Consider the following 24,087-nt stretch of genomic DNA (forward strand, 5'->3'; position numbering starts at 1 on the left):
ACTGCTGATTTGCTGCTACCACATTTTTGATGGATTTTGTTTCTGCAGTCAAAGCAACACATTCCGAACGCTTGCTAGAAATTAAGATTGGAAACACGAAGCTTAAAAAGTCTACAAAGTGACACCGAAATCTCATTACTGAAGCAACAACTGCCTTCTGTACCTCTGTAATGATGAGGCGACTGGCCATGCGCAGACGGGTCTTGGGTCCAAAATGGCTGGTGACCATGACGCGGAGGCCTGCCTCAGGAAACCTGAACTTTGAGGGGCTGGCGTTCATGATTTCGTCCACCATCACCACTGAGCCACGACTGTAAGCCTTGCTCGGCTTGACTGAAGGAAAATTCATTATCAATTACAATCCCTATATTCCCACAGTGAAAATTAAAAGTTCACAGTACCACACTGTAATTTAAGTTTTAGCCATTAAGCTATGGACTGTATCATAAGTATCACTTATGTCATTTTGTAGTCTGAGCATTACGGTCTCTCAGGTCAAAAGGAATCTTAATGAATGCTAAAGAGCTATTCTATCCCTGTGCCAAAGTTAAAGCTGCACCAGGCAACGTTTTTCTGCCAACAACATACTCCACTACCTAAATCTCAGCGTGGACTGGATGTGGACAGTTCAGTGCTCACACAAATCAAAACCTAAGAACACAACATCCCCTAAACATTTGTGTGAATTTCCTATATAGTAAAATTTTTCACTGCTCAGAAATCCCCTTCTTCCTTTCTCTCCACTCATCTTTTCCTACGTGACATAGAAATTGATGTCACCTTCATGCTGCTCTTTGCCTCATCAGAGAATTGACTCTTGGCGATATTGCTCAATAAGAACATGGCTTTATCCTTCACCTTTTGATGATCAACCATGACAACACTCAGGGATATTTTTTTCTTTGATCAGCGTAAGTTATCCCTGCATAGCAACGATGTGGATAAAGATTATGCTACATGCAACGACATATAGCACAAGTATCCTTGCTGGCACATTACAGTATTTATCACCACCTATAGATCTCTGGAATAGTATAAAACCTTTGTGTTAGCAATGTGTATTAAGTCACCACATGCTACAAACAAAACAGAAGCCCATCCATAAAAACATTTCGCTAGAGCACTACCAGTAATTTAAAAAAAACAAACTCCAGTGTACATTTAGGCCACTTCAACAATAGCATAATTTAATTCAAAGTAAACTAACAGTCCCAAATGATCCCTCCTCTGCTGGACTCCAGTTTCTACCAGCAACTAACTTGGTAGACAGAATGCTTGTGGAGGAAAGGAGGAATGTACAGCCACTATGACTCCCCAGTGTTGGATGCCTTGCTACCCTCATGCCTTTCTTAAAAGGCGCCACACTGCAGCTGGGTTGGTTAAAATGAGGATATTGTGCACAGCTGACATGATTTCTTGGTGCTGAACTTCAAAAAGGTTTTCTAGATTTTTCTAAATTGCCTGGTGCAGCTTTGAAGTTTGCCTACTAGTTGTGAATATTTCTGGGCCAACCAAGATTGATTTTGAAATCTGGGACTCAGAAGATGTAACTGGTGACCTCAAACTAATGTAGGCGGCTGACATGATGCACACATGGTGAGATTGTTTCAGATATATTTTACAATGCTTTATTGGCATCCTATAAGTCAACATTTGCTTGCAATTAGCTGTAAGATGTGGTGTATAGAGAATAAATAAATTCTACAGTGCACTTTATTAGTCTGACTTAGCCTTAATTTGACTTATTATGCATGCACCAATGCACATAAATTAACTTTGTAAACAGATCCGGCATAAACATTTCCTCTTGTGAAATTCATTACCACTTCAGGAGCGAGTGGGTCTACGCCCCAGAGACTGGCAGAAGAAAAGCAGTATGCAAGCAGAAAGAATTGGCATACAGCAGCACAACACTGTTGACAATAAGCAAGAATAAGTTTAGTAAGGCTAAACAGACAGGCGACACTGAGTCAAAGTAGGAAGAATTTCATTCCTCTGAAGGGTTAAATGCCACTGATTAGAAGCTTTAGAAAGGTCAAAGATGGGAGAGGAAGAAGTGGAGACCTGTGGCCAAAAGATGTTATTTAGAAAAGGACAGATTTTTCCAGACATTTTTACTAACGTTGAGACGATAAAGTACCATGATACTAAAATGCATTACTGAAAAGACTAAAGGGCATCTTCATTATGCAGCTCCCATTTTACAGAGAGCATTTCATTTTGTGTCCCTTGTATGCTCATTTGCTTATCAATCACAGAAGGACCTGGTTTAAGTTTAGACAATGAATGGAGAATCAAGCCTTTTATAATTACAAGAAGAAAAAAATGTAACCGAGAAACTGTCTCTTTAGGTAGGGCAATTCACTGAGATCAAAGGATTGGCATTTTCTGGATCTTTGTGCTTCTACAGACCATTTTAAAAGAACAGTTTGGCATTTAGATAAAGTATTTATTTGATTTCTTGCTGAGAGTAAGACGACAAGACTGACAACTCTCACAATCAGGCTCATTGGATGTAGTTTCCTGGCAAAAGTCTACTCCTAGTTGTGAATGTCATGCAGGTTTGTTCTTCCCATCTGCTATCTACGGACACGAACAAAAGTTTACATACACTTGCAAAGACTATGCATGTCGTAGCAGTCTTGACTTTCCAAAGAATACCATAACTCAGAATTTTCTGTGATGGAATAATTGAAACCCATTTATCAAGTATGTTGTCGTCACATAAAAACAATCATTCAATTACATTCTTCATAGATTTTCTATCGGTTTTCTGGAAATATGACAAAACCTGCTTTGTCAAAATTATACATAGACCAACTTGAATTCTGGTGATATAGAAAGTTGTGTTAAATCTTCTTACAGGCATGGCCTGTTAAGTTCTTCTGGGCTATTCTGTTCGACTGAAGCTGGCGATTTCTCCAAGTCAATTTAAATAGAGCCTATCTGACACACTCATTTGACTCAGCCATAAACACCACAGTGCTAAAGTCTGAGGAGTTCAGCAAAGACCTAAAAAAGCGAATCATTGACTGACAAGTCATCAAAGTCACTCGGAGCTTTTCAAAGCAGCTACAGATCCCCAAATCATCATGCAAACAATTTTAAGTATAAAGTGCATGATACAGTTATGCCACTGTTGATGATCATGAAGAAAACAAGCCATCACCTGCTGCTGAGAGACAATTGGTCAGGATGGTCAAGAGACAACCAAAAAGCAGATCTGAATGAATTAAAAGCTGCCGTAGTGTCTACAGTTGGTGTGTTTTACATTACCATGTGCTGAGAGGCTGCTGTGTAAGATCCTCTGAAAACGGCACCTTACAACTTGACTGAAGTTCATCACAGATCAGGAAAGTTCTGTGGTCAGAAGAATAAAAATGTAGCTATTTGGCCACAATGACCAGAAATATGTTGAGAGAAGATGAGGCCTTTAACTCCAAGAACACCAAGAATTACATCAGTATGTTATGATAGTATGATGCTCTGGGGCTGTTTTGCTGTCAGTGGACCTGGTGTTTTACACAAAGTAAATGGAATACTGAAGGAGGAGGACTACCTCCACATTCCTCAGAAAAACCTAAAATCATCAACAGCAGGCTGGCCTCCTCAAAGACCTGATTTAATATCCATCAAAAACCTGTGGACTGTGATGAACAAACAAGTCTGTGTCAGAAAGCTGGCACATTTACCTTAAAAGTACTAATTCCGTTGAGAAATGGTCAAAGGTACAACCGGAGGCTTGTGCATGGCTACTAAAAAAACATATTCAAGGTGAGAACAGGTAAAGGACCTTTAACCAAATATTAGCAATGCTGTGTGTATATTTTTGACCCAGCAGATTTGATCAGATTTCTTGAAGACTTGCAATAAACCTATGAAAGAACCAAAATTCCTAATAATTTTTGTGACAAAAATGCATGTATTTTAATTACTCCTCTACAGATATTTAAGACTTATAATAGTCACAGAAAGCTCAAAGCTTCCATGATAGGCACAAGTGTATGGAAACCTTTGTTTATGAATGTACATGCTACCATTTTCAAAATCCCTTAAAGGTCCTTGATTAGCCATTTCCTCTTGCTGGCCGTCTGTATGCTAAGCTCAGCAGCTACATTCAAAGGAAGTGTATGAGAGCATTGATCTCCACAAGTAAGTGTTAACAGGGAAGCAAAGGTTTGAATGACTGCTTTTGAAAAACGTATACGGTAAAAGTTGAAGCAGTACAAGACCGTTCAGCAGAAAGGAGCAAAGGTTTAAGCCACAGAATCTTTAACAGTAGGACACACCCACAATCTTCCACATAATCAAAGGGAAATAATGGGCCAGGACCCCCATCCAACCAACAGCTCTCTAATTTCCTCGCATAGTGATGAGTAGCCAGCCTGTCTGATTAACCTTACCTGTTGAGAGTAAAGGTGATGACGGGTCGTCATCCCAAACATAGTCATAACTAGTATTACCGTCCTCCATCTCACTGCTCGCCGCTGCGTTACCATTGGCCACGTTTTTGCTTGACTTCCCCATGAAAAATCTCTGCATGCTGGAGTTGAATCTAGTAAACAGATGGAACATAATCCCTAAATTAGAGATACAGAAATAGTTCTGCTGAGAGTCTAAAAAACAAACAAGACAGGACATTCAGTTAAATTATGTTTATGTGGCGCCAATTCACAGCATATGTCTTTTCATATTACTGTATATAGTGAGGTAAGGACCTTACAAATTTTAAACAAAGAACAGACAACAAGCCAAAGTTTCCTTTGAAAAATGAGCAAGGACTTGGGAGTGGAGGGCAGGAACCAACAAAATAATTCCATCTATAACGTAGAGAGAAAAAAAAGAAAAACCTCCGACAGAACCAGGCTCAGGGAAGACGTCGATCTGTCTTGACCGGTTGGGGTGAGAGTGGGGATGAGGTATAGCAGGATAGGAGATGGATGGATTAAGTGTCAAGGTTTCTTACCAGCCTTAAAGAAAAGGCATGTTTGGAATAAACTATGCATTAATTAGCCAAAATAACCCGTTTAATTTAATTTCTTCTATAGAATTTGCATTTATAGCAGCCCAGTTTCGAAAAAAAACCCAAAACCACATCATTCTACAATGTACAAAAATGGGTTAATATGCTGCTTCACATTAGAGTAGAAAGTGAAGAGAAAGTCCAAAATGTTCAGAGCAGGCAGCCACAAGGCTTTCATCAGCCACACAGGCCTGCTATGAGACTATTTGGTGTCATTACATAAAAATGGATCGCAAACACTGAAAACCCTGGTGCTGCCTTTGAACATAATGTATGCAGCGGTACACAGCATTACAGGAGCTACACTATCCTCTCGATATTTTCAGACACCAGCATTAAAGCCAAAAAATGTTTGATTACACCCTGAAAGACAGGATTCAGTGCTACTATTTCAGTTTAGAATATAAAGCATATTACAAAGTATGACGCATTTTGTAGACGGCTGAACAAAAATAAAAGGGACTGAAAAATGAGTTAAATATGACTTTTCCTTTAACCTTCAATGAGTGTCCAATAAAAGCTTGATTAAACTTACACCAGACAGTGCATTATAATAGTCATCCATGGTGTGAGCTACTGCAAAGCAGCCTCACTGCATTGTTTAGAAATTACTGACTTTAGCCAGCTTTCAGCTTTTTAGGAATAATAAAGTGTTATTATATCGTATCAAAGATGAGCTTGTAAAGTTATTCAGCTAATGCCACTATGAGTTAACATAATGAGAAAAAACATTATACTGCTAGCATTTGTAATATATTAAGGAAGAATAAAGTCACCGACTTATTTCCACTGTGATGCCTGAAGTTGGAGAAGAGATAACCCAAGACATGATGTTGTGAATACTGCATTTGTCACAATTGGTACACTCTGGAAAAGTCATTAGTTCTATTTTTAATACATAGTAGTATACTTCATCAAGCACATTTTAAAATAACTAATGTTTTAACATTCAAAATACTTTCATAGATTTTTTTTTAAATCATCATTTTGGCATTTGTCAGATTTTCCCTCTGCTGTTACGTGGCAGTTTGCGTGCCATTTGCCGAGAGAAAAAAAATATCACGGGTCACCTCAGAGCACTGATAGTGCTATATAAAACCCACTCTACTCCATTTTGACTGGAACCGCCCAAAATGGTCAGTGGATATTTTTGGAGAAGGGAGACATATGACAGCATATCCTACAGTAAGCACTTCTTTCCTCCAAATGAGAAAGGAGAGGAGTGATCCGTTTAAGCCTGTGCTCTTAGCCACTGCAGAGGGAGAAAGATTAAACTCTTATGGCAGGGAGAGAGCAGGCTGCTGCTGAGTGTAACACAGATTACCAGCTGGACAGAGACAGCAGCACGGGGCAATGTGGTTGGTATTCAAATTGGACTGTAAAGTCACAAACATGGCCTGATGGAGTCGGTTTATGCTGAAAATGGACAGATAGCTCTGCAGTAGAAAGGCAGTAAACAAGAAGTTTGGAATATTTTTTTCCCAGTTCTTTCAAAACTTTAAAAAAAAAAAAAAGAAGAAAAAAAAAACAGCAAAACACTGCAGCTTTTCACATTCCTAATCATATCTGAAGATGAAATTACAGATGGATTAAAGTGTGTTCTACTAACAGAATGTGCTGTTAGTCAGGATTGTGCTTCGGTATGATGATACACTGAAAACAAAAATTGGGCCCTCGATGCAGAGGTAGGTTTATGCTTTTCATGAGCAGTGAATTAAGCTTTCTAACATGTCGACTGTTCAGACTTTATGAAGAATTTCAAATAGAGTGAGAGCTGATTTCAGTGATATGGGGTGACTGCTAAACTTGTGGAAATATGATGAGTAGATCGCAGATTTAAATGAGGCATGTCTGAACACCTTGACTGTTACAAGGCCCAACCAGACTAGCATAGCAGAGTGACTTAAAGAAAAATCCACTCATCCTTCTGTAGATTTGGAGTTAATTGTTGTTTGAAAGTAAACCAGTAGAACGTCAGACAATTTACCAACCTTCAAATGAGGAAAAAGTAAAATGCATTTTCCATGTGTCAAATTTAAACTGCATTTTGTGGTAACATGCGCATGTAAACGTATTTTCCAGCTTCTGAATTCACTGGACTGGATCCTCCTCTCCTGCTGAAGACCCACTGTTCTCAGCTGGTTCTGCTCACCAGCTCATAAGTGATGGTGCATCAGAGTGTAAAGCAGAATGCATTAACATTTCATTATTATATTCTAAGAACAAGTAGACTCACTTCATGACGAGGATGTATCCAGCATACATGACTACCAGCACCAAACTCTCCCACCTGATGAAAAAGAAACATACAGAATGAGGGACAGAAGGACAATGAAGTACAACGCTTTGTGAATTTGAGATTCTATGAGGTCTGTACATGTGGAATGCTTGTAGAACGCCGGCTTTATCTGCCTGCTAGAAATGTGATACAAGAGCATTATCAGAAGATGGCTTGGGAATTTAAAAATCAAATTACATCTCCAAAGCAGAAACCAGCAGTACTTGACACTAACCTAAGTGGGAACAACTTTCCTAGTTTCAAACTTTAAGCTTGCATTTTACTTTTGTTGTGAAGTGACCATGAGCAAAACAGCCAAGAGTTACAGTTGGGAGATAACTGGAAATTATTTGCAACTGTAGCACAGTAGTGTTGAATAATGCCAACTACAATAATATCCAATTAGCATTTGCTGACAGCCAACACGGCCTACTGGTTCTGCATTTGTTGCTCATGATTCTTCTCTCCAGTCATAAAACGAAGATATTTGTGTTTCCTGTCGGCATTAATATAAGCAAAACATGCACACAACTACAAGAAACTAAAAGAGTAACTTACCAAACTATCTTCTCGTCATAGATGAACTGAAAAAATAAGGAAAACATAACTTTTAGATTACGAAAAACACTTTCAAAGAAGAACTTCACAGTCGGGATCATCAATGAATGCATTCAGGAACTTACTGCAATCAAAGCCACAACAGACAGGATGTAGTAGAAGGAGTCCCTGAAAACAGCCCACCAGGTCAGCATCACCACCTAAAAATTCACAGGAAAAGTCATCTTTGAGATTTACTTTGATTGTATCTGCTTACAATTTGAAACTAGCATTTTTTGGTTAATATATATATTATCAAAAGCATTAAAATACACACTACCATTCAAAGGTTTGGGGTCACCCAGACAATTTCATGTTTACCATGAAAACTCACTTTATTTCATGTGCTAACAAATGCACAAGGGTTTTCTAATCATCAGTTAGCCTTTCAACACCATCAGCTAACACAATGTAGCATTAGAACACAGGAGTGATGGTTGCTGGAAATGTTCCTCTGTACTCCTATGTAGAGATTACATTTAAAATTTCCAGCTTGAATAGTTATTTATCACATTAACAATGTCTAGATTGTGTTTGATTAAATTCATGTTATCTTCATTTAAAAAAAAAAAAATTTTTCTTTCAAAAATAAGGACATTTCTAAGTGACCCTAAACTTTTGAACAGTAATGTAAATAGACTGCACTGTAAGAGCTTGGACAACAATCACAGATTTTTGATCCTCCAGAGTTTAGTTTTCCATTTCCACTAAAACCAGTTCTGAGAAAACCAACTAAAGCAGATGGCTTTGTTTCCCCTCAGCAAAAAACTTCATATTTATTTATAGAGCAGCACATGTGTAGCAGGATGATGCAGCTGTAGCAGTACGACACACAGACACACACACACACACCTGTCCTGCAAAGATGCCACAGACACCAATGATGCATAGGATGTTGAAGACTGCTGAGCCGACGATGGTCCCCACCCCCACATCACCGTGGGTGATGAAGACACCTGCACACAAGGAGGCAGCCAGTCAGAATCAGTGGTGACACCAGCCATCTGGGTACGTCTTAGTGTATACACCTACTGTGTGTGCGTGCATCTGTGTGTGTGTGTACCAATGATAGATGCAAAAAGCTCTGGTGCAGAACTGCCAGCTGCCATGAAGGTAGCTCCTGCAACATCTTCACTCAGATCTAGTTTCTGCAGGGGGAAAAAAATTTTTAAAAAGATGCTTGGTTTACACAGACAAACCAAACTTGCAAGAACGTGACCTGAAAAGATAAAAGACGACAACTCCTCTGTACCTCACAGACCTTCTCCAGCGATGTAACAAAGTATTCATCACATGTTATGGCAAGCGCCAGGAACATGTAGAGCGTCTATAGACAGAATCAGAAGAGTTATTTGAAGAGTGCATGTGTGACAAGGAGAAGACAGATATAAGGATACAAGAGTATGTGTGCTTGTACAGATACACCCCAAATCAGCAGAAATTAGCTGAATTCATAGAGCCAGGGTTGAGGGAAACCTTCTCCCGCTAAAGTATGGGTAATCTCAGAGCATCCAAATAAAGGTAAAAATGCATTAAATTCAACTGTGAGCTCAGCTATGAGTTATTTTCCTTTACGATGTTAAAAACATAAAGGATACCTAGCAGCCTATTTCAGCAGCTGAAGCAAAATCTATAAATTATAGATCAGGTGTGACAACATCGGGGCCCAGCAACTCTGGCAGGCATGCTCTGCTCTATGCTATCCACAGGGGGCAGTGAATGACTGCAGCATGAACAGGCCTCTCACATACTTTCTCTTCCCAGCAGTAAAGTCAGGCTAATATTAAGTTACATTTCAAAGTGGAACGTAAAGCTAGAGACAGTTGAAGAGCTATAGGTGCAGTTTACTGGACTGAAATGCAAATCTCAGTTTAAAACTCATTTATCACATCTGAAAACTTGTCCAGGAAACGTACACAGCGAGGGTCAGAGCTGCAACTGCCAGTGAGAGCCTGCCACATCCATCCATCTATACACTGCTTAATCCTCATTAGGGTCATGGAGGGGCTATAGTCTATCCCAGCTGAGTTAGGGTGAAGGCAGAGCACACCCTGGACAGGTCACCAGTTATCACAGGGCTACAGACAAACCGTCACACTCACATTCAAACCTATGGACAATTTAGGATCACCAGTTAACCTCAGCATGTTTTTGGACTGTGGGAGGAAGCCGGAGTACCCGGAGAAATCCCACGCATGCACAGGGAGAACATGGAAACTTCATGCAGAAAGATCACAGGAAGACCAGGATGCAAACCAAGGTGAAAGCACTAACCACCATCCACCGTGCGGCCCAGCCTGCCACATGTTAAGTGTATTATAAGCTGAATGCAGTGTTGTGACCCAACACATCTAAAGTGACAACATTTAAAAGAACAGACTACCCTGGACAGGTTTTTTTTTTTTTTTTTTTTTTTTGGGGGGGGGGGGGGGGGGGACTTTTTAAAGCTGACTAATTCTAACATTAAGTGCTCATTTACAGATGCATTCAAATAAACAATACTGAATAAGCTTTGAAAGTCACAGGTGGCTTATGTCTTTATGTCAAGTCAGTGGAGCTTAAAATGACAAAGTAGACAAAAATAGTTTCTAATATGGAGAAGAAGATTGAACCCATTAAAAGCTTTCAGCCTCATTCTTGTGAACTGGGACTAAAAACACTGTTAGCATTTTGATAAAGCTTACTACACACACTCTCGAGTAGAAGATCTCCGGTAACAAACTGTTTTATGACACACAGAGCTGTAAAAGTAAATAATTGTCTTTTTGTAGTGTTTCCAGTTGTTACAAAGTGCATTCAGCACCTTCAAAGATCAAGCGACTGATCTAAACACAGTAACATCAGATTACTTTTTGTCCTTAATAGGTTGTGTCACATTCTATTGAGGCAGTCAGTATTTTTTGTTTCCTATATTACAAACCCTAGAAAATGGAAACAATTGAACCCTCTGAACTTCAAATCCCACCAGCAGCACTGAGAGGCATGCCATCTTTAAGAAATACTGCACTTGCAATTACCAATCATAAGAAGCTTTTTTACAAATCTTGATGATCAATTAAAATAAAAGTATCAGATTTAAATTTTGGCTTATTAATTGCTGCATTTAAAGAGTAGAATTTTGCTTTGGTTTAGATTTTGTTGTATTCTTTTTATTTGCAGATGTCATGTACTGCATCATACTGTGTGCACTGATTTGTTTTCTTATTCCCGTACCTAAGTTAGGAACAGGCATTGAAACCAGACACATAATTAGGAAGGATGCGTCATCATGTGACTACATACAACAGCAAAAGAAAAAGATATGCTTGAGCCACATTCTATTTTGTCCGATGAGCCAAAATTCTAATTAATTTCGTTATCCCCTTATATTGTCCTCGGTGAATGCTGCGTCTCAGTTTGAAAACAAAAAAATCGAATTGAAAATCTCTCTTCAGATATAATGCTAATCATGCGTTTTATCAGAGCAATTAAACAATCCTGTGACTATTGTACAATCCGAGACAGACGGACAGAGAGCCACCCACACACTCTTACCGCCACAATGTGCAGCATAACGGCTCCACTCTTTCGCTCATCGTTGGTGAAAAGGTCATCAGGGAACTCGTGTATTGCTGAGGAGAGAGGAAATGTCACGGTCACCACACATCAGCAGCATGACTGTGAGGTACGTGTCCCCGCCCCACCCTGAGAGGACTGCGTGACTTCATGATGGGTATTGGTCTTAGAGGCACAGGCTTACACTGAATTACTGTGGTTGTGTCATTTGTCTTTTATGTTTTCCACTTGATTACCTAACACAGCAAAAAATGTCTAGTATAATATCTAGCATAAAAGCTGGACCCCATAGTAAGAGAGGATCAATGCAAAGTGAACAGCAGCCAGTGATTATCATCTGGAGAGAAAAAAAAGAAACTCAAAATCGAGGGCTTTCAATTTTATAAGGAGTTGAAATGGTTCGAAATGTTTTTTGAAATGGTCTTCAAACTGCAGTAGGTCACACTACTGAGCCACTAATGACTTAATACCTGTGCAAGAGAAATAAAGAACAAGAACAGTCAATCACCACATCTTTTCAAAACTGATGTAAAAAGCTCAGGCTATATTAAGAGCCTGAAGTCATGCAGAATTAAAGCAAGCAGGCAGAAAAGTCCCCATGCTGAGGGCTCATTATCCATCATCCGGAGCTTCAGCTGGAATGCAGAGTGATCATGGTACAACCATACGGCTCAGATGTGAGCGCAGTTACTCCATAGTGTACCTGGCTGGAGACAGAAGCTCGACGTCTCCATGACGACAACCAACATCTGTGGGGAGCGGCCTCTGTTCGTCTTGTTCCTGATGGACCTGAGCTGGAGGCTCACATTTCATCTCTCGTTTTGACAGGCCTGCAGCATTTCTAGCACATTACTTACACAAGCTACACAAATCTCAGCTACAGTTAGACTTCTACTGCACGCAGGATAAACAATCTTCAGTCATGCTAGCAGCTCTGTGAGGCTCTACCAAGCGAGTGCAGTTTTAGCATGTTAGAAGGTTGATATGTGCCACTTAGCACTAATGAATGTACAGATGATTGCTTGATGGTGGTACAAGATTTAAAAAAATAAAAATAAAATTAAAAAAAAGGACCATCTCTGTGATTACAATTCCTCATGAGCAGGGCACATTTTGTCTCCCTTCTTTGGAAGAACTTCATAGTTCCCGCTGACTCAAGAAAGCAAGGAGCACCCTCAAGGACTAAACTCAGCCGAGCCTCTACCTGTTTAAACTGCTGCCATAAGGTAGAAGATACAGGTGCTTGACGGCAAAGACAAAGACTAAAAACCGTTTCTTCCCAGTAGCAATCAATGCTTTAAACATTGCTACGAAATCTCTAAATTCTCAGTCATCCTGAATACGCAAATACACCTGCACTATTCGGGATTGTGCGGTGTCTGTTGAATGTAGACGTCTGTCTGGGTGTGTCTGAAAAGTGTTTTAGTACATATATTATGTGATATTTATTACCAGATTTATTTTTTTATTCTATTCTATTTTATTCTATTCTAACTTTTAAGATTGCACTTAATTTCATTGTGCAGGTTGCAACGACAATAAAGATACTGAATTGAAAATCATGTACATATCAGCCAATGCAAGTTGCTACAGTGACACTGGAGAAAACTCAAATAAAACTGAGGTCAGGATTCATCCTCTGAGGACCATACATAACCTCATGGCAAGATATTTCAGTTGGGACCAAAGATAAAACAAAAAAAGAGGGGACTGTTCAAAAATTCCGATTCACAAGCAATATTAGAGCTAACTGCTTCAGTCAGACAATAGAACAAAAAATAGACAAGATTCAGGCCCTTGTCGCATATGGATTTGTGAAGAGGCACAGCGCTCATCTGAGACTTCCTCCTACATCTGTACCAACTTCACCAGTGTGCATAACATTTCATTGTTCACTCATGACTTAGCCTGGTGTTTAAAATCCTTCACAGGCAAATCAAATACTCCACAGGATGTAGCCCAAGATCACTTAATCAGCTGCATGCCTCTTGGATTTCATTCAATAACATCACATGGGTGGAAAACTGGAACATTTTGTATCACCATATGTCATCTCATATGTCATCTTTTTAACAAAGTCAAGATCCATGGCACAACGAAACTACAGTGCTGTCTGCCTATTTGACACAATATAAAATTATAGCAATACAAAGGTAATACAGACTATGACCTTCATATGAAAGGACAAACTGAAGAACACCTTGTTGACATTGAAATGTTACAGCAACACAAACTGTGGCAGGCAGCTTTAACTTTTTTCATTTCTGACAGGTTTATGTCCTGAACGAAACATTTCAGAAAGCTGATGGCCTCAAGCAAAGATGCAGCCAATTACAAGATTTGTGACTTGTCCCCTCAGAGGTGATTGAAAACAAACTGACACCAATGCAGAGAGCTAAACTCCCACCAATACCTAATGGCACAAACATCTCACAAACGTGCATTTTTCTTTTTGCAAAAGGTTAGGCATTACGTTTCTGAAAAACACAGGAAAAGTATCAGGTGTGAACTTCCTGCCGTCCAAGCCTTTTCACCTCCTGCTGTCATCTTCAGATAACAGCCATGCAGGTCTTCCATTAATCAATAATTAAATGCCATAGCTATCCAGGTTCTTTAGTTACTTGGTCTGTCCTTTGCACTGTATAAAATCGGGTCTAGCTGACAGAGTTAAAAATAGGTGATCACAAAAGAGGTTTAAAGGGCGCCAGTACTGGGACAGCAGAGCAATGACAGGTGAGCAGTGGGCACCTTCCAGTCCCTGTAAACATTCGAGCAGACAGCGTCTGCAGGGTTCATTTGTGTCTCCTCACAGTAGAGGTCGAACCGGACATGAACATGCTTCCACAGCCAATTCCCACTTTAGGACTGGACAGGATGTACACATAGGAGAGTAATAACAGACAGATTGCTTCATCTGTGCTTCTCAAATGGATCATAAATAGAATGATAAATAATATTTACCTCAGATAAATATACTATCCTATTGACAGAAGTTTAAAATTTGGAGACAGCACAGCATTATGATATATTGTGGATGTATACCACAGAAATCAGTCTGCAGTGTATTTACTCTTAAATCCTTCAGTGATTTATCAAAATGAATAAACATGTGCAGGTCACAGCTTTATTCATGTAATTTGTTTGGAACTGCAACTAACAATATAAATCAGCCAGTTGCATTCTGGATTAATCATTTCTCCACCACAGGGATTAAGATCCAGTCTTTCAGAGCAGTGTGGCAGAAATAAATTAAAGTTTACTTTTTACTCCGCCAAGGAACACAGCAGAGTTATGTGACGATCAGTGCTGGTTTGTCTGCCTGTTCGGAACACTACTCAATAACGGACTTGAATGAAGTTTTCAGGAAAGGTCAGAAATGTCACCAGGACCAAGTGATTCAATTTTTGGTGCAGCTTATAGTCTGGATCCATGCATTAATGTTAAAGATTTCTGTATCACTGACATAGCGGCACAGCATAACTATGGCTACAAGTGAACACTATGTCAGCTGCCTGCTGATGAGCACACAATTGTGATCCTACTACAAATCAACCGCTGCAGACCACACATTTTTTAAAGATTTCATCAGTTGGAAATCATACAACTAAACAGCCTTGGCAGAGTACAGCACTGCATGAGTGCTTTTCTTGTTTGGTCTGTAAATACATCAATATAGAAGATTGTCTGTTTCTGGGTTACCATCTTGAATTGCTCATCCAGTAATTCAAATCTCAGAGGTCTTCAGTACATCATCACACAAGTCAAAAAAATATCACCAAAATAATTTTTGATTTTCTGTTTCTTTTTTACTATTTAATATAATCACATACTGAATATTTTACTTATTAAACCTTTGTATCTGTATGGTATCTCATTAGTTGCAAGCCTTTTTTTTGCTGCAATAAGAAACTTCTACATATTTGGAATCTTAAACCAAATGACTTCTTGTTTTAACCTAGGCCAGAACTTCTAAAAATTCAAGGAAAATCTTTTATGCTGAACAAAGATTTTGTGACTAAACAATCGTACAATGACAAGTAAAAACTGCTGCCTATCCCACTGTTTGTGTGTTTGTATGAGACTTTTTAATTCAGACAGGGAGGAAGAGGGGAATGAAGGGACTTGTGGACTGGGACTGCAGGCACGAGGCAAGAAAAAAAAAAAGAAAAGAAAAAAAAAAAGCCCTCTTCAAAAGCCAAGCAACAAATCTATAAATAACCCCTGTTTGGACACCCGACTGTGCTGCTTATGCAAGAAACTGTAAGCAATACTTTTGTTCATCAGCCACAACCACAGCCGCCTCCACATCCTATGAACCCCAGAAGTAACTACAAGTCCACCCAGAGTCCATGCAAGAAATACAGAGGACTTATTATCATGCATTGTTGCCACAGACCATATTAGCACTTTGAAGGCCATCATTGCCTAAATTGGGGTCAGCTGGAGATAGTGCAAATAAAAACACTTCATTTGTGGGCTTTTCATACTCAACTACACCACATTTGCCAATATCAGTTACTTGAGAAACTGAGAAGACAGTGGATGGATATAAATGAATAAATAGTGTCTCTACTAGCAGACACTCCCACATTTACCATACGCAAGAAAGTTAAAATATGTCATATGAAGGTAGCTAATAAAAAGTTCAGCATGACATATTGACCATAGGCGACACATGTGATGACAGCTGTGTACCTTATTAGACTGAACATAAAAACAAGTATTCACCATTTTTTAATAAACACACATTTGTAAATATTTTTGTGCTGTACAAATGGCAGTTGTGTAAAAATTAATCAATAAGCTGAAATAATATTTACACTCAAAAGTTTAGGGTCACTTAGTGTCCCTAATTTTGAAAGAAAAATAGTTTTTTTTTTCTAGTGAAGATAACATTAAATGAATCAGAAATATAGTCTAGACATTGTAAATGTGGTAAATGACTATTCTAGCTGGAAATGTAATATCTCCATAGGGGTACAGAGGAACATTTCCAGCAACCATCACTCCTGTGTTCTAATGCTACATTGTGTTAGCTAATGGTGTTGAAAGGCTCATTGACAATTAGAAAACTTCTGTGCAGTTATGTTAGCACATGAATAAAAAAAGTGTGAGTTGAAAACATGAAATTGTCTGGGTGGCCCCAAACTTTTGAACAGTAGTGTAAATATTTTGAGCCATTGAAAGAAAGGCGCTGGTCTTTGTTTTAAGTTAATGGTTTCAAGAAGAAATTCTTGCAAGGGCTGTGCTTTTCTGGAAAGAACTGTAAGACTCAAACTTGCTCCCTACTCCAACTGAATTTCACCTGATTTCGGTTTTACTCCATGTAAACAAACAAGCTTTATCATTTGACAGATTTTTGGCTACATGGGGAAAAAAAACTGAAAATTAGGTAACTTTACAGTGTTAGTCAATAATCTCCTAGATAAACTACATTTAACATACTAAAGCCAGAGCATGATAGTAACTTCACCTTTCTGCAAAATTCATTCCATAATTTGGTAATATTCTAGATATCATGGTGCTGTTACATAATGGAGGTCAGCATCATGTGCCTTCTGATGTCCCGGAGAGAGAATGACTGGTAGGACAGTGCACAGGGCAGGCCAGTCTTCACCCAATGCCCCTGCTGTGGTGACCTGAGCAAAAAAACCTTGTACTTACACAGGCTGAGATGGAAACATGCCAAAGTCTGTTTTCACATTCCCATCGTTGGTCTACGACTGATAAAGCTAAACAATCTGACTGGGAAAAACAACTCTTGCACATATTATACAACCAAATAAAAATATGATGTGATTGAGATGGGCAGAGTGCCTGGTGCTACCTTCTGTCACAGCTGAGCACCAACCTACAGACCAGCCAGGTCATTAAGTGACTACAGTTGACACTCCAGTACAACAGTCAAGAAATTCTTCAGAGGAGAATGATTCCTCTGGGTCATTATTAGCCCATTAGATAATTAGCTTGCTCTAGCGGACATCAGTGAGCAGCATGATTCGACCGCAACAGACGACCATTCTTGTAAACAGGATGACTCCACCAAAAGCCCACTTACGGGAAAATCTCCAGAAACAAGAAGTTATGAAGAGTGCAGGGGCTTGGTTACCCAAAACACCAGATTATCCTCTCGTTAGCTCAATACTTTCACAGGCTCAACAGTCACATGTACAAGTGCTCTCACATGCTCTTGTAAGCACTTAAACACATGCGATTTCAGCTGCATGAACACACTCATACCTATTACACTTCTGCTTTAAGCATGAATTCCCTTCAGCCTTTATGTGACCATGTGTGAGCAATGAAGTTGGTGGCCAACAGGATGCCTGGTTCAGTAACCTAAAGTGGAAACCGCTATGAAGTATATGCCTTCAGCTGTGTACAGGATGAAGCATGACCCTCCAACAAAGAACTGAGCACCTTGTCCCTCAAAACACTTATCTTTTGCCTCAGTTCTAATAAGTATGAAATACTGTCCAAATAAAATGTTTTAAATTGAAATTTGTGAGTAACAGATGCAACAAATCTAAAGCAAAACAAACCCTGAGTGGATAAATACACACTACCGTTCAAAAGTTTGGGGTCACCCAGGCAATTTCATGTTTTCCATGAAAACTCACATGTGCTAACATAATTGCACAAGGGTTTTCTAATCATCAATTAGCCTTTCAACTCCATTAGCTAACACAATGTAGCATTAGAACACAGGGGTGATGGTTGCTGAAAATGGGACTCTGTATCCCCATGTTATTCCATCAAAAATCAGCTGTTTCCAGCGAGAAGAGTCATTTCCCACATTAATGTCAAGATTGGATTTGATTAATTTAATTTTATCTTCATTGGAAAGAAAACAACTGCTTTTCTTTCAAAATTAAGGACATTTCGAAGTGACCCCAAACTTTTGAACAGTCGTGTATATAAAGGTGGTCAAGCATGCGCAGCACAGGAAAACGCTGTGCAGGAGCTCGTGCATGCACTCCCTTCTGCGCCGCATTGTTTTATTGTTGGCATGCAAGCAGGAAGCAAAGTGAGGTCAGTTTCCATTATGCACAGCAGCATAATCCCTGCTTGTGTAATTCCCTTTTAAAAAGCCTCCTTCTGGTGTTTCCCTGGAGCTGACGAACTTGCATTCCAATACTGACGGCCTGCTACCCACTGGCAGTTTTATCAGTCATGTTGGCAGGAAAATTTACTGGCCCCACACCCCTCAAAAAAACTCAAATCCTGTCTTTTGTTGAGCCTTCAGCAGAACTCTGCCCACTAACAAATATTTATCTCAAATCAAAGCTGCAGCTTTTGCAGGGAAATGCCACTCTCTTCGGGCTAGACTTCCTCCTCTTCCAAACCACGTCTCATGACTAACATGAGACATATCCACTTCCTGCACATGACTAGATTAAACAATTATTAATTCATAATGCAATCACAGCTATTCTAATATCTTTGCTTTGTTGTTCACTTCTACTTTTTTGGTTCGTCTGCTTTCACCAGAATAATTATGTCACTCAACGGGATTTTTCAATACACGGTATTAGCAGAATAATTTGCATTAATACAACTTACTACTCCAAAAGAATATCAGCTAAAGTGCTCTGCCCCTCTCAAATTCTATGTTCTGAACAGCTAGCAGCAGTAGGCAGGGGATACATGATCAAATATTCTGCATCCCTCAAGAAAACCTTAAGTCATCGCTGAGCTCTCGCTGATCGTGTTCCTTACACAACGAAGAAGTCAAAAACAAATCTGGATCTTAAAATATAAACAGCCACACAACAAGTTACCAGATTTAGGTGAGAAATAAGAGTGCATTTGTTCCATTTGTCATGGGGCTGCTGAAGGGAAACATGTCATGGGGTGTTGTGACTCAAGGTCTGCATGTGATAGTTAACTAAACAGTATTCAAGGGCACTGAAAGCAGATTGACCAGTAAATTGCACCAGCACCTTCCCAGGAGCTATCATTGATTGGCCAATAAGAGAGGCACTTGGAATGAATGGGTGCCCGAGCAGCAAAAGTTTCAGGCTGGAAAAAAAATAAAAAATAAATTAGCACTCCATGAACCCAGAAAAGGGCTCTCTTGCTGATCACAGAAATAATGAGGAAAAAGCAGAGACCAAAGCTTGCCGAGTGTAATGTATGCAGCCTACAAACAGACGCCTAATTAAATGGAGCTTCAGATGTTGCACACACTCAGCCTGAGCCCTCCAATAATTATTGTCATCCTGGTTCCATCCACAGTTCGAGCTTATCCTCAGTGGGATGCAGACCAGTGCTACCATTGATCATCAGCACTGGACAAACAACTGTACTGGGAATCAGGACAAATGCACAGATTTGTGATACAAACACTTCACTTCATGCCAGAAATTAAAAACATGATGAAAAATTCTGCTAAATGAGTGTGTTCTTCAATCAGTTTACCATCTGAGAATATTTGTCATTTTCTTTAATCTGTTCAAAACCTTTGGTGGCAAATGATTGTGCTGTAAAAAAAAAAAAAAATAGCAAGATTTAGTAAGTGAAGTCTTTGGAATAAGCTACATTTATATATACATTTGATGTAAACTGGACTTATTTGGTGCAACTGGCCTCGGGTGGGAGCAGGGAGTGCTTGGGTCCAGTCAGCAAAGGTTGATTAGCACACCCAGCTCCCTGAATGATGGAACATAAAAGGGGCAGATAGAGACAAAGCCTGAGATAATATTCTGTCTTTTTTTGAAGATCCACCAGCCCACCAGTGCAGCAGCCCATGAGGATTTGTACAGGCATATTCCGATGGCACGCGTTTATACTGAAAACACAAAAACATTCACAGCATAGGTTGGATGGTGGATGTGAAACTCTCGATGAAAGCTAACTTGGGTCAGGGGATAGCAAACCTAGAGCTCTAATCCACACTATTTAACATGTGGATTAGAGCTAGTTTGACAGCATCTGCTCATATGACTGCTGGAAAGAGTTCAAGTAATCCCAAAGAAATTAGATTTTTGATCAGTCCACAGACAGATCACCTGCTAATGTTACTCTCCCTATAAGTGGGCGTCTAGTTACAATGACACTGACTGCAAAAAAATAAATAAAAATCCTAGATAGGAAGACAACAGTATCACCACTGTCACATATTGGATAAGCATGGTTGGTCAATTTTGACAACAGGATTGTGTATGCAAATGTACGATTGGTTTTCAAGGTTGTTCATGGTTATACGCCCTAACCTCAAGTTTTTTTTTTTTATTCATTACACTTCTGGAAATGCTACCAGGACAACAAGGGCCTCTTCTCGGTGCCGTTACGTAAAAGTGCCTTTGGACAGTTGGCTTTTTCCTACAAAGCAATAACGGACTGGAAGAGGAACCGCTCTGAAACTAAGCCTGTCAGCACTGACAGTCCTTGCAATGACTTTTAAACCGTGTGAATGTGTTGTCTTTTTAAATGTGATGTAGGTCTTTTCTGCTTTTTCTAGTTTCTATCTTGCCTGCTCCAGGGACTGCAGATAAGGACTAGCAAGGATGCTATAATCTGGTTCAGAGCATCTTTACCCTGTGTTTAATGTTCTTCTGTACATGGTCCCTGTCAAATAAACTAATTAAATAAATAAAAAGAACAACCTAAAACCTTAACAAAAGTCCAGAGTACCAGGTGAATGGACCAGGGAAGAACCGGAGGTCTCTCAACACTTCTGTTGAGTCGAAGGCATGCAAATCCAGGTACACTGCTGCATGGTTTGCAGTGCAGGTTACCACATAGGACTTGTGGCTGTGTGGACAAAGGCTGAATCATTTGGGAAGAATATACAGCAGGACAGAAATATAAAAGCACAAGTCCAAAAACGGTATTTTAAGACCTTCTAAAAAGCATACTCAAGGACAATCTTGCACAGCTGCATTCAGAAGCACATGTATTGTGGTTAGCGAGCCAAATCAGACCAACCTGTCAGCTGAGGTGGTCTGAAGTCTACAACTATGACAGGATTACTTACAAGACCAAGATCGAAGAACAAAGAGTCATATGATCGGCTTACACTGATGAGGCAGATCAGCAGTGGGAAAATAAGAGGGAGGACTACAGTCGATGAGAAATGTGTGGAATGTCAAGCCCAGCATGATGCCTCCAGCGTGAAAAGCATTTCATTTGAGAAAAGGTAAGTAAAGGAGAGCAAAACTTCCAGCACACTGTTTTGTTACCTAAAACTCAATTTTTAAAGAAGTATACATTTAAATGGCCACAAGTAGTTTACAGTCAGTGGTATACAAAGGTTTGTCTTGGACTCTACCATGAGTGAGATGTGATGAGGCACAGTAAAGTGTGCATTAACACTTCAAATTCTTTCCAAATTGTCTGTGAACTGGGGTCATCTTTTAAGTTAGTGAAACAATACACAGTAAAACAAATCACAGAACCGAAATACATCATATGTAGCAAAACAATCATTCTCAGGGCTCCATCACCATTTTTCCTCTCCATCTACAATTAAATGTCATGACTTAAGATTTAGGGGAGACAGTCCCTACATTCTGTGCAAACAGTTGATATTTTTGTGTTTAATAAGAATGGGCCAATTGGGACTAAATGTCTACGCCTGGCAGCTTTAATGCCATTCTCTTCCCACTGACTCATGCAGGATCACAGAAATCTCATGTGAGCCAGTGTTTGTAAAACTAAACAAGTCAAAGTGAGGCAATGGATAACAAAGAAATAGAAAAAAATATATACACAGATGAGTAATGGGATTTTTTTTTCCTTTTTTTGGCCATTGCTACCATGGCTCGTAGTGCAATAATGTAGTCTTCATGTTTTGAGCAGCCTGATGAAGATGCCAGTGAAGATGTCAGCATAGAGTTCAATATAATTAATTATAGCAACTGCTGTTTCCTGTATTTGTACCAAGGATAGAGCAATTAATATCAGACCTTTTTAATAGCCCTTTTGTGGCTTATTACAGAACAAGTGCTCTAAACTGTGCTGGAACAACATAAATTGAAAGGTGAATTAAAACAACTTATGTACTCGAAACACTACAACTAACATTTCAAGAAATTTATTACACTACCACTCAAAAGTCTGGACACACCTTATTTAATGGTTTTTCTTTATTTTCATGACTATTTACATTGTAGACTACCACTGAAGGGATCAAAATTGTGAATGAACACATATGGAATTATGTAGTCAACAAGAAAGTGTTAAATAAGTCAAAACATGTTTAATATTTTAGATTTTTCAAAATAGCCACCCTGAGCTTTGATTACTGCTTTGCACAGTCTCTCATTCTCTCAGTGAGCTTCATGAGGTAGTCACCTGAAATGGTTTTCCAACAGTTCCCAGAGATGCTGAGCACTTGTTGGCCCTTTTGCCTTCACTCTCTGGTCCATCTCATTAGGTCAGGCAACTGTGGAGGCCAGGTCATTTGACGCAGCACTCCATCACTCTCCTTCTTGGTCAGATAGCCCTGACTCAGCCTGGAGGTGTGTTTGGGGTCATTGTCTTGTTGAAAAATAAATTATGGTTCAACTAAGTGCAAACCGGATGGGATGGCATGTTGCAGGATGCTGTGGTAGTCATGCTGGTTCAGTGAGTCTTAAATTTTTAATAAATCTCCAACAGTTTCACCAGCAAAGCACCCCCACACCATCACACCTCCTCCTCCATGCTTCACAGTGGGAACCATGCATGTAGAGACAATCTATTCACCTTTTCTGTGTCGCACAGACACAGCGGGTGGAACCAAAGACCTCAAATCTGGACTCAGACCAAAGCAGAGATTTCCACTGGTCTAATATCCATTCCTTGTGTTTCTTGGCCCAAACAAATCTTTTCTGCTTGTTGTCTTTTCTTAGTAGTGGTGTCTTAGCAGCTATAGGACCAAAAAGGCCTGATTCATGCGGTCTCCTCTGAACAGTTGATGTAGACATGTGTTTGCTACTAGAACTCTGTGTGACATTTATCTGGGCTCTAATCTTAGGTGCCGTTTACTTGCCATTTTTGAGGCCGGTGACTCAGATGAACTTATCCTCAGCAGCAGAGGTGACTCTTGGCCTTACTTTCCTGGGGCGGTCCTCATGAGAGCCAGTTTCGTTGTAGTGCCTGTTGATTTTTGCGACTGCACTTGGGGGAGGATACATTCAAAGATCTTGAAATTTTTGGGACTGGCTAACCTTCAGTTGTTACAGTAATGATAGACTGTTTCTCTATTCCTTGCAGATTGGTTCTTGCCATGACAGGGATTCTAACAGTTGTCAAATAGGGCTGTCAACTGTGTACCAACCAGACATTGCACAACACAACTGATGGTCACAACCCCATTAAAAAGGCAAGAAATTCCACAAATGAACTTTGACAAGGCACACCTGTGAAGTGAAAACCAATTTAGTTGATTACCTCATGAAGCTCATCCAGAGAATGCCAAGAGTTTGCAAAGCAGTAATCAAAGCAAAGGGTGGCTATTATGAGGAATCTAAAACATAAAACACATGTTAAGTTATTTCACAACTGTTTGATACCTAACTCCATATATCTTGCTTCATAGTTTTGAATGTCTTCAGTATGTATGTACAATGTTAAAAGTAGTAAAAAATAACGAAAAAAAAAAACACTGAATGAAAAGGTGTGTCCAAACTTTTGACTGGTGGTGTAC

The 24,087-nt window shown here is 39.5% G+C and overlaps 1 protein-coding gene across 2 annotated transcripts in view; it reads right to left on the minus strand.

Annotated features, from left to right (window-relative positions):
• The window catches only part of slc24a4b (solute carrier family 24 member 4b), a 42,154-nt gene that overhangs the window by 9,509 nt on the left and 8,558 nt on the right, over window positions 1-24,087 (minus strand). For both annotated transcript variants that reach the window (XM_022217448.2, XM_022217447.2), the window contains exons 3-11: window positions 11,433-11,509; window positions 9,151-9,225; window positions 8,962-9,046; window positions 8,751-8,854; window positions 7,985-8,059; window positions 7,860-7,885; window positions 7,260-7,313; window positions 4,464-4,555; window positions 164-333 (exon numbers count right to left, since the gene is read on the minus strand). In XM_022217448.2, the coding sequence (XP_022073140.1) occupies window positions 164-333; window positions 4,464-4,555; window positions 7,260-7,313; window positions 7,860-7,885; window positions 7,985-8,059; window positions 8,751-8,854; window positions 8,962-9,046; window positions 9,151-9,225; window positions 11,433-11,509 (758 nt within the window). The remainder of the gene's footprint in view (window positions 1-163; window positions 334-4,463; window positions 4,556-7,259; window positions 7,314-7,859; window positions 7,886-7,984; window positions 8,060-8,750; window positions 8,855-8,961; window positions 9,047-9,150; window positions 9,226-11,432; window positions 11,510-24,087) is intronic.

This window comes from Acanthochromis polyacanthus, chromosome 16 (genome assembly GCF_021347895.1).
Source record: "Acanthochromis polyacanthus isolate Apoly-LR-REF ecotype Palm Island chromosome 16, KAUST_Apoly_ChrSc, whole genome shotgun sequence".
NCBI lineage: Eukaryota > Metazoa > Chordata > Actinopteri > Pomacentridae > Acanthochromis > Acanthochromis polyacanthus.